Consider the following 13954-nt stretch of genomic DNA (forward strand, 5'->3'; position numbering starts at 1 on the left):
GTACTCCACATGGAGCTGATGGGGCTGATGCTAGCTTAAATATGTAATGTTTCACAGTACACACTGACACAGAACAAGCAGTGGACCTTGCATATAGTGCAAAATGGTGCAAAAACACTAGCCGCCCTCTGATTTGGCCCCATATGAAATTTTGATGTCGATTTTAATATTTATTCAACCCATTAAACCTCACTGACTGGCTGGTGAGCCAGACATTACAAACTAATGCTGTGATGCCAATCATTGTTCAAACCCACAGAACTTTATTTTGAATTCTATTCCTAAATTTCCAAAGATACCATGTTTGTTCGGCTGAATTATAGGGAATCGTGGGTTTGAACATTTCACACATCTTCAAATCAGTGAAGAGCTGGAACAAGCTGATACACAAAATACAGTATATGATACTGTGGCGGTGTAGAATTTAATGATTTCTCCCACCTTAAAGCTGCTTAAGAGGGAGAAAAGGGAAGAAACTGTATGTTATGGCATTCCTGGAGCCCATTTGCAAGCCACATTTATAGACAGCAGACTGCACATATCACTCTGCAAAATACATTCATCATTCAATATTCAGAGACTGTGTTCATTTGAGCAGCATGACAGTTTGACAGTGTCCAATTGCACAGCGGCCCAGTGTACCATAAGGAGGTTACATGGTTTATAATGAGATGTGTTTGAGGGGAAAAGGCGAAAGTGAATATGAAACAAGGTGAGTGAGAAGACTGGAGGAGTGGTGGATAAATAGATGAAATGGAAAGGAGGGAGGATGGGATGGTAGACTGAAAGTGAGCTAACTTTGAACTACTGTGTCAGAGGATCCAGCTTTCTATTAGTTCTCAGCGCTGTGCCAGGAAATAGGAGTCAAGGGAGGACATGGGACTGTGCTCACCCCAGCCTACTTTCTCTCTGGCTGTTTCATCTACCTCTCCATCTGCACCCCTCCCTCTCATTACCTCTCTCCTCCTCTTGCTATCTTTACTCTCCTGTCATTACTCTCCCTCCATCTCCCTCCTCCTTGCTCTCATAACTTTCAGTCATCTTTTGTCTCTCCCAGCTTCAGCACTGTCTGTCCCTCCTCCCTTTCTTTCTGCCTCATCTCCTCCATCTCGCAGTCGTCTCTTTCTCCTCCTCCTCCGTCTCCTCCTCTCCAGCCTAACTGTACCGAAGTGATTCACCCCTCCCATGTACTCACAGTCACCGAGGTCCAACGAGTTTCCCACTGCTGAGCCAAGGCCCATAGACAGTAAAGCTATGATAGAACTTCTCTCCATCATCTTTTATCATCTGCTTGTGCTTTGCATTCAAAGGTGCCCAATTATCTTAATGCTAAATTGAATTTGGTTCCAGCTTTGTAATTGTTGTTGACTCTCATAATCCATTTTTATGAAAAGGGCTTTACTCCAATCACTGCTAAACTAATACAGATACAAAGTCATTTGCTTGGCAGTAATTATGCTTGTGGAGTTGTTAGTTGTTTTAATTTCTTCTACAAGGACAGAGGGATATTCACTAAGCTCAGGCTTGATGCAAGTGTGGTAATTTGTGGTGTGTGGATGGTTTGTAGTGTATTTGTCCTTCAGTGTCCAGAATACATTTTTGACTCGCCTACCACAGGTCGGTAAACTCAAGGAATCCAATATTGCAATACAGTGGCTCATAGAAATGGTCGACTAAACACCAAACATTTCATTCATCATTTCTTATGTAAATAATTGTATGTGTGTGTGTGTGTGTGTGTGTGTGTGTGTGTGCCTATGTGTCTCTTCAACATGTGTATCAATGTGTATCATAGTAAGATTCAGCTACTAATTGTGCCTAGAAACGTGGCCTTAAACAGTGCTGCAACATGAGAACATGGAGAGCTTTATCTTTTAACCACTACAATACAAATGTAGTTCTGTCATTCATCAATAGTGAATCAGCGATGTAGCCATTGTTGAGGTTCGACTTCCTACTGCTCACTTACTAAACTGGTTCTTCCATGGTCGATCATTTCTACTGCAAACAACAAAACAAAAAAATAACAACTAAATATTGGATTTTGTGTTTGTGCAGTTACTTATCACAACGGGTAACCAGTTTCTTCTTTGCTGTTGTGTGTTTGTTTTGCAGGACGGTTATTCCCAGTATCACTTTGTGGGCTCTGCCTCAACGATAGAGAGAGACAGACAGAGGCCCTACTCCTCATCACGAACTCCCTCAGTCTCCCCTGTCAGGACGTCCCCAAATAACCGCTCTGGTGAGGAACACATGACACTTGAAGACACTTGGTGTAAGGATACAACTTACTCAGGATGTGTATGTCCGCACATATGCAGGGTTATATGAGTACAACCAGAAGGCACAGGATGCACATGGTTTCTAATGAGCTATAATTTAGACATAAGCCAGAGGCATCAACATTTACCGGTCGATAAGTCTTTACACCGGGGCTAAATAGCTGCTAGCGTCAGTGCTCGCCACCCACAGGCTTTCATGGTGTAAAGTGTGATTATCGTTAGCCTTTAGCTTGAGCCCGTTGGCCTTCATGCTTAGCAAAGGGAGTATTAGCATTAGCTGTTAGCATCAGTAGCAGGAGGGCCTTTAGCTGTGCTTTCTCCACACCGGGCTTAGCAAGCTGATGAGGCAGAAAAGTACTTTCCCTTCCTCTCAGCTTAGAGAGGTCTTCAAGGACCCAGCTAAGAGAAAAACAGAGGGAGTGAGTGAGAGAAAAGTGTGTGTGTGTGTGTGTGTGTGTGTGTGTGTGTGTGTGTGTGTGTGTGTGTGTGTGTGTGTGTGTGTGTGTGGAGACAGAGAAAGAGGGAGGGATGAGATAAACAGAGAGGGAGATAAAGAGAAAAAAGCAAGGAGGCAAGAAGAATTAGGGATTGAGGGATGGTTAATGCAGCGAGGAGGAAGTGAAGGATGATGATATGACTTTGGCCAACGACATTGAAAATAACAGAGAAATTTGTGCATGTCTGTAGTACAGTGGAGGAGTAAATGGCAAATGGCTGGAATTGACTTCCATCTTTTTTCCTGCTCCTCTCCTCTCTACACTCCTGGCCTCTCCCCCTTTGCCTTTCTAGTCATATACCCCTTCACGTTTGCCCATTTCATTCTTCTCCTCCTCTTCTTTGCAGTAATCCAGCTTTCTTCTCACCTCTCTCTGATCTCTCACTCTTTAAAGGGCTGCATCAATACGCAGACTCACTCTCACGCACACACACATACACACCCACATGCATCTGTATCTCCTCTCTGCATACGCTCCAGACTGCAATCCGGCCCCTCAGAGATGGATCAAAGAAAAAGGAGTAATGATGGCGTGCAGGCACACTGGGAGAGGAGAGTGAAAGAGAGAGAGAGTGAGGAGAGAGTGGTAAAACTGTGAAAGAGATAGGATAGGAGTAGGGGAGGTTGCAGGCTGCAAGGATGGCAGAGAGACAGACTGAGGGGAGATACAAGAGGGAGAGAGACCTTTGCATCCACCATGGCCCACAGGGTCCTGCTGTGTTTTGCGCTGATAATTTGAGTTTCCCAGTCTCTAATATCCCGCAGTTACAAGTCAGGTCCCCTCTGTATCCGTAACCAGTAGTGATGGCACAGTCTCTGGGGGTGTCTGTGACAGGTTTAAGCGTCCACCTTAATTGAATCCGCTGCAGAGGTGTCATATGCTAAGAAATAAATATCAAAAGTGTCAAAACATAATAAAAAGCCTGTATCTCCTGCCTTCCCCTGTCTCTCTTGCCTTACTAAATGTTAGTTATTTAATTAATACAACCAAATAGTCGCTAATCATCATGTGTATGTGCCTTTAATGTCAAATATTGAAAGGTTGGATTGAAAAAGTAGTCTCCAAATAGATAAAGTGAGATTCCAAGACCCTCCAAAAATCACTCTGAAAGCCTTTATTCAGTTTGGTGGTCATATTTCTAAGTGTTTTGCCCCACTACTATTATCAGGGTGTAGGAGAACAGCTAAAGAGAACAAACAATTTTTGGCATGCCCTACATCTCTTTTATGTTGGAGATGTTTCTGCTTGCGCAACTGAGAGTGGTGCTCTCCATTAACTGTGAGTGTAAGTGTGCTGGGTATTCACACACACCCACATATTGAGTATTGATGCACACTTGATTCTCTCCATTAGCTAGTCCAGTCCTAAAGTTTGGTTGAACAGGTCCAAAGAACTTTTTAGAATGTCATTCACTTCTCAGGGTTTAGATTATATATTCAATATTTTATACTGTAGGTATGGTGGGTAGTTGCAGGAATGTTTAGCTAAGCAGCAGACAGGTAGGCAGGATTCTGGCAATTTAATGTGTCAAGATAACGGGGATTGAGTAAGCACTTTAAGTATGCAATAAGGGGATTGCATGTTGACCTGCTCAGTGTGTGTGCGTGCGTGTGTGTGTGAGTGGGAGTTTGTGAGAGAGAAATATGGGGGGGGAAACAGACTGTATGTACAGTATGCGTGCTGGGCATGCGTCATTCATGTGTTTAAAAAAGATCTGGTCTAAAAGCTTGAGAAAGTTACAGAAATAGAAAACATTTTCTTGTTGAGGTTTGAAGATGTAAAAGAGATTTGAAATTCCAAAAGGACGGTGTTTGAGAAGAAATCAGCCATCAAGCTCAATTATTGTAAAGTTAACATACAGTTGTTAAAACACACACACACACAACTTGATCGCAAATTGGTGTGAGGCTAATGATAATTGCATTTATTGTCGCAATAACCAGTACTAGTGGCTACGATAAGCCTCCCATTAGTTTTAGCACCTTAACAATGCTTGTTGCGATTGCGTAGCTAAATAAAAAAATAAAGAAACCAGTCATAGACTAATCTGTAATCAGTATGTTCTGTATGAAAAAAACATCCAGTATAAAATTGATGATGGGTAGTGTTGATGAATGGGTATTTGAACTCATTTAATAATGCGAGATAAGTCAGACAAAAAAGGTTGAAAACCATTGCTGAAAACTGTTCTGTACTTTCAAACTGGTTATAGCCTTGATTTGGCCATCTTGACTGAACTTAAATGGATAGTTTGAGAATTTTTAAGTGGGGCTGTATAAGGTACTACCAGTGTATTACCTCCAGTAGATGGTGGGAAAAAACAAAATCAGTTCAAGTGTACACTATATTTAGGATATTTTCAGTGCTTAACTTGCTGTCAGGTAGACATTTCTTACAGAACTGGATAGTGGATAGTTACCTCATACCTCAAACAATCCTTTTAAAGATTCAAGTCAGGTAAAGGACTTAAATGTTTTGAATGTATTTTTTGTTGTTGTTGTGTTGCTGCCCTAGAGTTCTTTTTTTTATGTCTAAGGTTACTTGATCAGTCAAGACATTGTTTAAGTTAAGGTACTTTTTTTTTTTTTTTTCAAGACAAAGATAAGGCCTGTTTGTGTGATGGCATGACGTCCAGTGTGTCCATCTGTTTTCTACCTCATAACGTGCAGCTTGCCAGTTTCAGACCTGGATATTTCACATGAGCTATAATCACATAAAGGGAAAAAAATAATACATTGTCTGAATTGAGAAAACGTGCACCAGATGTGAAATTTGATATTCAAATAATGTGTCCAAATACTGGTGTGTGCGTGCGTGTGTGCTTGTGTGCGTGTGCGTGTGAATTCCCAGAAGTCCTTTAACATGCTGGAGGTGACCCTTTATGCTGACAAGCTAAATGATGAATAATGACTGTGCACCTTGAAAGACCAAGACACACACACACACAAATATAAGCACGCAGAGTGTGAAGGCACATACTGTTCTGGGTTTATTGCTCATTATTTTTTGTGTGTGTGTGTGTGTGTGTGTGTGTGTGTGTGTGTAGCAAGCGCTCCAGCCTCCCCCAGAGAGATGATGAGTCTGAAGGAACGCAAGATGGACTACGATTCCACGGCAACCAACGCTGGTTTCCATAGCAACAAAGGAGAGCACACATCACGGAAAGACGGCATGGCAGGTGCGTGTGTGTGTGTGTGTGTGATGGAGAGACAGACAAGAATTAAATGATTCTATTTTATCCCCCTCTTTATCTTCTTTCTCTTCTTTTTTTCATTTCCTATTTCTCCTCTGGCTTTCTCCTCTTATCTGTCTTTTTTGGACCTCACACTATTTTTCTTCTCTTACTCGCACACTTTGATTTGTCTCCATCTTTGCCAGTCTTTCTGTCCACTATCTTTCTATCTTTACTTTCTCACTATCACTCCATCCTCTATTTGTTTGTTTTTCTTCCTCTCTCTCTCTCATTGGCTGTGTTTCTCTTTATATCTATTGGTCTCTTTTCTGTGTTTTCATTCTCTCTCTATTAATTTTTTCTGTCTTTTTTTCTTGAGGTAACAGACTAATTGCCAGATTTTTAGACAAACTACAGGAAAATTTAGACCCTAATTAGCTGATTTTTTGAGTAAGCCAGTTGTGGATTTTTTATTTATTCGGTTTTATTGGTCTTTGAATTATTATTAATAGCACTAGTAGTGGTACTAGTTATCGTAAACATTCTTTCACATAAAGGTGTTGTCTTTCTCCTTTATTTTATTTATCTTCCATCCCTCCAGTCCAAGTATCCTGTGGGACATCTACGTTGTTCCGAAACTCTTACCTGACCGCCAGTGATGATATCAAGCAAAACCAGGTGAGTTAATAGTACTCTATAAATGTACTACACACTTTTAAATGTACACACAGTCACACACCAGCTCAGCAGATTTTAGCAGTGCATGCATGTCGTCAGGGCTCTCATAAATTGGCATATGCTGTCTTGACAAGGGGGTTTATTAGGAGAGATATCAGCAGGGTGGATAGCACTGTGATAAAATAAAGACCACAGGCAGAGTGTGCAATGGAGACACGCCTTCAGCTTCAGGCAGCCTCAAACCCCTGCAACCTGAAGCCACACCCGACTGGCAAATAAAATCATTACCTTGGTTGATTGCGCTAATTATTTGCTTCTGTTTAATGACTGCCAGTGAAGAGGGAGGTGAAACGGAAAGCATCATAGCCTTTGACTAAGAAGATTCAAATTGAAAATTAGGTTTCTCGATCATCTGTATAAAATACATAATTACTATATAAGGTCCTTTGTATGGACCCAAACTGGCAGTTAAACTCTACTAAGTGACTGAAATGCGTGTGAGTTTTTACACATATGACTGCATTTATATACACACATATACACTCAGGCACACACACACACATACAGCTAGCATGTGAGAGTTATAATGTTAGAGATAAATGGCCCCCTTTAATACCTGCATGTAATAGAGAATTCACAGCATGAGTCCCTTCCCAGTTGATTCCTATCTGAGCCTTTTTACACATACTGCCTGCCTTTCAAACCCTTCTCCCCCATGGACTCACTCTCAACCTGCCACTCTGATCTCCTCTTCATCTCTCCACCTTTACCTCCCGCCCCTCTTTTCACTACTCACATTTCTATGACTCTCCATTGTTACTCGTTGCACCTTACCCCCACCTACAACTTTTCCGCCTCACTTCCACCGTCCCACACCAGGCTCCGGTCCAGCCCTGCGTCGTGCCCCCCCCGCCCCAGCAGGACAGCCCCTCAGCAGCTGTGCTGAAAGACTACGATCCCTACCCTCCCCCTCCTTCCTTCCCCCAGCCTCAGCCGCCACAGCCTCCACCTCACAGCCAGAGCCGAAGCTTCGACGAGGTCTACTACGAGGACCAGGTACCTCCACCTCCTCCCTCCCAGCCACAGCCACAGGTCCAGGCACAGGCTCAGCCTCAGGCCCAACCTCAGCAGCCTCCAAGCTCCACCGGACCACCCCGAGACCCGCGGGAAGACCTGCGGATGCATCTGGGCCTCAAATCCACCGGCAACTACGTAGACTTCTACTCGGCCTCTCGGCCATACAGCGAACTGAACTACGAGACCAGCCACTACCCGGCCTCACCTGACTCCTGGGTCTAGTTAGACATGATGGGGGGGGGGGGGGGGGTCAAGAGAAAGTCTGTGTGTGCGTATGTGAAAGGGATTATTTTTGCAAGCGATCAACAGCAGATTAACACAAGATGACAGCAAGTGGCATGTTGAAATGTGACTTGTAGCCGGTGGGAGGCAATTTGTGTTTTCTAAAATAAGGGGGATGACAAAGCTTGATGGGGTTATGAAGTGAAGTAAGGTTGAGTGACAAAGAGAGACTGTGCATGTGCATGCCGACATTTTCCTTTTTAGTTTTCTCGTTTCTTTTTTTTTTTTTCAGATCGCTTTCTTCTTCACAGTCAGCTCCATTGCACCGGTGAGTGGAAGAGGTGGGAGTAGATATGAGGAAATGTGTTTGAAAGGGTGAGAGAGGAGTGGGCAGGGGAATATATAATGAGAGAAAACAACCAGGTGGAGAGAGGCCTAAAGAGAAGGAGAGAGATGGGTTCAAGATATAGGGTGTGCTCTTACTCTAGGAGCAGGAAGTGGCCTGACCTTTTGTTGAAGGCAGATAGAGCAAGAGAGGAGAGACAAAGAGGGCATGAGGGTCCTTGAGGAGGTCAGGAGGAATAAAAGCACAGAAAAAGACGAAAGCACATCAGGCACAAGGAAAGAAGTGGATGTTTACCACAAGTGACAAACGTAGCACTGCTTTTATCCCCCCTTTTATTTTTGCGATGGCCTTGCCGCCTACAGAGGCTTCTGAATTAGTTTTCAAGGAATGTCATCATCAACAGACCTCTTTTTCTGTCATCCTTCTTTTACATCTTTCTTTATTTGTACTTTTCTAAATTTTCACTATCAAAGAAGCATTTTTATTTTCTGTGTACAGTTCCAAGGTGATATAGTGTGTATATTACACATGTTTTTGATGGGGCCACTTATGAAATTATGATTTTTTCCCCCATGACTGACTACTGAAACAACAAAAGCAACAAAAATAAGTGAAATACGAACTCAAGAAGCAGAAAAGACAGACATCGTCAGGGCGGATGTCTGTCGACACCTCCGTTTTTGCCCTTTTCCTAGCCAGAGAGGAAACCTCGCAGTATTTGTGTTTTTCTCTGTCCATCAAGTGAATTCGGTTGTGGACGTGCTCAAACGTCAGGAGCAGTTCAGGGCTGCAGCATCAGAGTGGCAGAGCAGCATCGCTCCGGAGTCCCCATCGACGAAAGTGCTCTTTCACTGCCTAAAGAATATATGTGTATGTTTAAAGCACACTCTCTGTCTTTGGAAAGGGTTGTCCTTTCCCTTTGGGGAGCTGATATGTTTGACCATGTCAACTTTCAGTGGTTTCTCATCATCACTTGTGCATAAAAACTGGTCCGTCCAACAAGAGCCACCGTGAATATTGTACATGACAGATCAAGAGAGAGACATGACATTGTGCCAAACTTTGACACCTCATGGGCCAGTCCTGAAGGACTTCAAAGGGACATTCTGTCGAAGTTTACAGACAATGACTGGATGACTCCCTCAGCTGTTTGTAACTTTTCTTTTCTTGTGTTTTGATCAGGTGAAGCCGTAATTATTGCTGGGGATCATGAGTAACATCTCCTTCCCTTAGATGTATAGACCTGCCTCTCTGTGTTGGCCGAGCATGTGTGGGCGCGTGTGTGTGGACACGTATGTGCGTGTGTTTGTGTACATGTGCATGTATGTGACAGAATGTGTGGCCCATGTGTGTACATGTAAACTTGAGCGAGCGTATCTATGCATGCATGTGTGTAGTAGTGTGTGTGTGTGTGTGTGTGTGTGTGTGTGTGTGTGTGTGTGCCTCTGTTGCGTGTATGTGCGTGTCCTGTACAAATCAGTGTCCAAAAGGCATTCCTACCGACAGTTCCAGTTTTACAACATGAAAAACCAAGGTAAAAATCACTAGAATGAATTGTTGATATAGAATGACAAATCTATGAATATATGAATATAAATATAAATATATATATAATTTTTATGTGCAGATGTCAGTGTCACTAAATGCAACAAATGTTCGCAGAGAAAAAATGAATATGTGGTGTACAACAAGAATCTTGTTCACTTGACCTAAACGTTGAAGCTGCTGATCAGCCCCTGCCCCCCACGCCCCAATCGAGACAAAAGAGAAATCCCACCTGAAGATGCTCAGGCTCTGGTGCGAGTTGTGTGTTATTGTGTGTCCATGCTTCTTAGATGACCCTGCTGAGAGAGGACCGTACTTGAACACAAGGAAAAATAAAAAGACTATTTGCAATCAAACAGCATGGTCTCCACTATTGTTGATCATTTTAACAGATGAGGTTTTAGACAGATGTCTAGTTCTTTCCTGAATTAGCTGCTCTGTCAGATGTTTTCTTCTCAAGTATAAAGTGTTTTTCTGGCAAGGAAAAATAAAGCATGTGGTGTGGGTTAATCTGAAAACACTTTGATGTGCTTTAGATTAATTCACATTGCTGTGCACCTTCTTTCAGTCTGTCTTTTGTTCAAAAGGGCTTCAGGTGGCTTTGAAGATCCAACAGAGTTAATAGCATGATGTCAGAACATTTTCCTTCCCTCAGCCCTCCTTTTCTGAGGTTTCTGAGCCAGACTTTTAAAAACAGTTCTATAAAAACAAACTGGAATAACAGGCAATGAAGTTGTTTACATATCCCATAAGGTAAAACCAAGAGATGTATACTGAGTACAAATACATTTTTAGAATATAGTAAATACTGTAAACATATGTTGAATGTACACCAACATGAATGCCTGTATGCATCATAAAAAAAAAAACATAACTACCTTGGTAAGCACTGGATGACCAATTTCAGTTGAGACTGTATCTTCAGTGTGTCAATTCAACATAGGTTGTGTCCAGTAGAATAAATAAGAACACCTTAAAATATAATCCAATGAATTAAAAAACCACCATCATTTTTCATAGATTTAAATGGGCACTCCACTGATGAAATTTTGTTTACTCGTCATGAGGAGCATTATACAGCCAGCAAGATGTTTTCTGCATTCCAAGATCTGAGAAACTAAACCTGATCAACTTTGACTTGAGACTTCAACAGAATGCCTTTGGAACAAACTGGGGGTTGTGGCTTTTATCTGACAGGAAGAATTCAATGAAAGACGTTATCAAGTTTATGAATTTCATGTGACAGATGTGTGTGTATGTTCCACATTTGGGACTTTTAAATATAAGTATTTTAAATATATATATTTAGAAGTCCTATATATGCACATATACATCTGTGTAGGAGAGATGGTATCAGCTGTCACTTACATTATAAAAGGCAAACGTTGTCGTACACATACAGAACATTCAGTGACTTAAACAGTGGCACCATAATATTTTAGCTACTGTAGTCAGAATCAGTATATTCACAAAGTTCCCTACAGTTGCATGCAGTGGGATTGTATATACAGTAGCATTGTCAGTGCTAATAGACATCAGAGACACAACACAGTGCAAACAATGTTGATACATTTAGACTGCTTTTACGCAGATCGTTTACCACTGTTCTCTTCCCTGGCTGACATCGAGATGTTAACAGAGTTCTTAACATCTTAATACAATCATCTGTTCACAGAAACATATCCGCTGGGGACTTGACTGACAGGCGTGTGGGAACATGTTGTATGATAATGCTGTTTTGATATCAGCCCTATTCACACTGCAGCTGATAATGACCCCTTTCAGATGCTGTATAGTTAATTTACTTACACAGTGTAGCAGTAATAGGCATGTATAAGCATGACACAGGGCTTAATATTTGATAGTGATGTTGCCCCAGAGTGACAGCGGTGGGATGTGCTTAGAGTGGTGTTAATAATAATACAGAGAGATGTATAGCCAGCACAAGGGCTCCTACACCCACTAGCCTCTATTGTCACAGTAATGACAGTGGACAGACACCAAAGACGCACTAATGGAAATTCCCATTTTATATATTTGCCATTGTTTTGTTCCCTTTTTGTGTCACCCCCTGTGATTTTGATCCCATTCATCCAGATATCCATTCTGAGATCGAAGTGAACTTGAATCATATTAAATGAATGAGGCTGAGCTGAAGGTAGCAGCATTTGTTACAATCCATTGGAATTCATGTCTCCCCCTCCTCTCTCCCTCCCTTCTCCTCCTTTGATGCTGTCTAGGTTTGGCCTGTGAAGTGTAGTGTTGGGTAATAACTCCATTGCGTTGATTATTAGCCTTCACAATAGTGGCAAGCCTCCTCTGTGTGAGCACAGGCTCGTAGTGGAAGGCTGGTGCAACTTAATGTGGCATGAAAATAGCTCCTCAATTTTCCTACACACAGCCTTTCTAGAAACATGCCCCGTTCCACCCTGCGGATGCCTCCGGCCTTCACTGTTTCACTCCCTCTCTTCCAGCTCTCTCTCCCTCAAAGTCTCGTCGCATCCCTGCCCACTTAGCTGTCAGAAACCTCAGGCAAGACTCAGGTGTATGTATGTGCGCACAGGTGCATATCAGCAGCGAGCCAGGGAAGACGTAAAGGGGAGAAGGGGAGACAAAATGAAATGTAAGGGGAAAAGAAGGAGACAGAGACGTAGTGTGGAGCAGGTGGAGGGTCTGTGATTTATACTCTGAGGATTTGAGCGTGAAATCAATTTGTGTTTAAGGAGAAGTGAGGCTACACAGAGCCACTGTGTGCCACAGATAGACCTTGGGAAATTAATGCTCTCATCTGAAAGGGAAGGAGAGGGAAGGGTGGAGCCTGAAGGAGACGGAAGGTGGAAGAGTTGGATGGGTGAGAGAAGAAGATGGAAAGCAGTAGAAGTTCAAGGTCTTGGAAACACATCTTGGAGAAACTAGAAAACTTCAGATTAGTTTTTTGAGTTATGAAAAAATAATAGAAGATGAGAAATGCCCCAGAAAACATTGTGTCTTCCTAAAGAAATCAAAAACTTCCTCTATTTTTCATTAGGTAAGAGGAGTCTGTCAAATGTGCCTGCAACAGCTGGCAGCTGAAATTAGGGCCCTGTTCAGGGACAGGCTACAGTCCATATCATATGCATTGCTCTCTGTTAGGGTGTTTTTACAGCTCTGAACACATCACAACTCTTTGCATTTGCATATATCCTGAGACACGGCCTGTTTCTACAGTAGCAGGTGAACACATAAACTCACTGGCCACTTTATTAGTTACAGCTTGCTAGTAATGGGTTGGATCACTTTTTCCTTCAGAACTGCCTTAATTCTTGGTGGTATACTTTCGACAAGGTGTTGGAAACATTCCTCAGAGACTTTGGTCCATATTTACATGATAGCATCACACAGTTGCTGCAGATTTGCTGACTGCACATCCATTATGCGAATCTCCCGTTCCACCGCATCCCAAAGGTGCTCTATTGGATTGAGATCTGGTGACTGTGGAGGCCAGTGGAGTACAGTGAACTCATTGTCATTTTCACGAAACCAGTTTGAGATGGTTTTAGCTTTTTGACAGGGTGCATTATCCTGATGGAAGTAGCCATCAGAAAATGGTTACACTGTGGTCATAAAGAGATGGACATGGTCAGCAACAATGCTCAGGCAGGCTGTCGTGTTTAAACAATGCTGAATTGGTACTAAGGGGTCCAAAGTGTGCCAAGAAAATATACCTCACACCATTACACCACTACCAGACTAAACCGTTGATACAAGGCAGGATAGATCCATGCTTTCATGTTGTTTAGGCCAAATTCTGACCCTACCTTCTGAATGTCGCAGCTGAAATCAAGACTCATCAGACCAGGCGATGTTTTTCCAATCTTCTATTGTCCAATTTTGGTGAGCCTGTGCTATCTGTAGCCTCAGTTTCCTGTTCTTAGCTGACAGGAGTGGCGCCCGGTTTGGTTTTCTGCTGCTGTAGCCCATCTGCGTCAAGGTTCGACATGTTGTGCGTTGATATTCTGCATACCTTGGTTGTAACGAGTGGTTATTTGAGTTACTGTTGCCTTTCTGTCATCTCCAACCAATCTGCCCATTCCCCTCTGACCTCTGACACCAACAAGGCTTTTTTGCCCAGAGAACTGCTGCTCACTGGATATTT

General features: G+C 42.5%; 1 protein-coding gene across 1 annotated transcript in view; it reads left to right on the forward strand.

The window, feature by feature from the left end:
* The window catches only part of ctnnd2a (catenin (cadherin-associated protein), delta 2a), a 280580-nt gene extending 272652 nt beyond the window's left edge, over window positions 1-7928 (forward strand). Inside the window, exons 21-24 of the mRNA XM_046065452.1 lie at window positions 2116-2242; window positions 5826-5957; window positions 6553-6629; window positions 7509-7928. Coding sequence (XP_045921408.1) covers window positions 2116-2242; window positions 5826-5957; window positions 6553-6629; window positions 7509-7928 — 756 coding nt within the window. The remainder of the gene's footprint in view (window positions 1-2115; window positions 2243-5825; window positions 5958-6552; window positions 6630-7508) is intronic.
* Window positions 7929-13954: the final 6026 nt, after the last annotated feature.

The sequence above is a fragment of the Micropterus dolomieu genome, linkage group LG01, assembly GCF_021292245.1.
Source record: "Micropterus dolomieu isolate WLL.071019.BEF.003 ecotype Adirondacks linkage group LG01, ASM2129224v1, whole genome shotgun sequence".
In the NCBI taxonomy this organism is placed as follows: Eukaryota; Metazoa; Chordata; class Actinopteri; order Centrarchiformes; family Centrarchidae; genus Micropterus; species Micropterus dolomieu.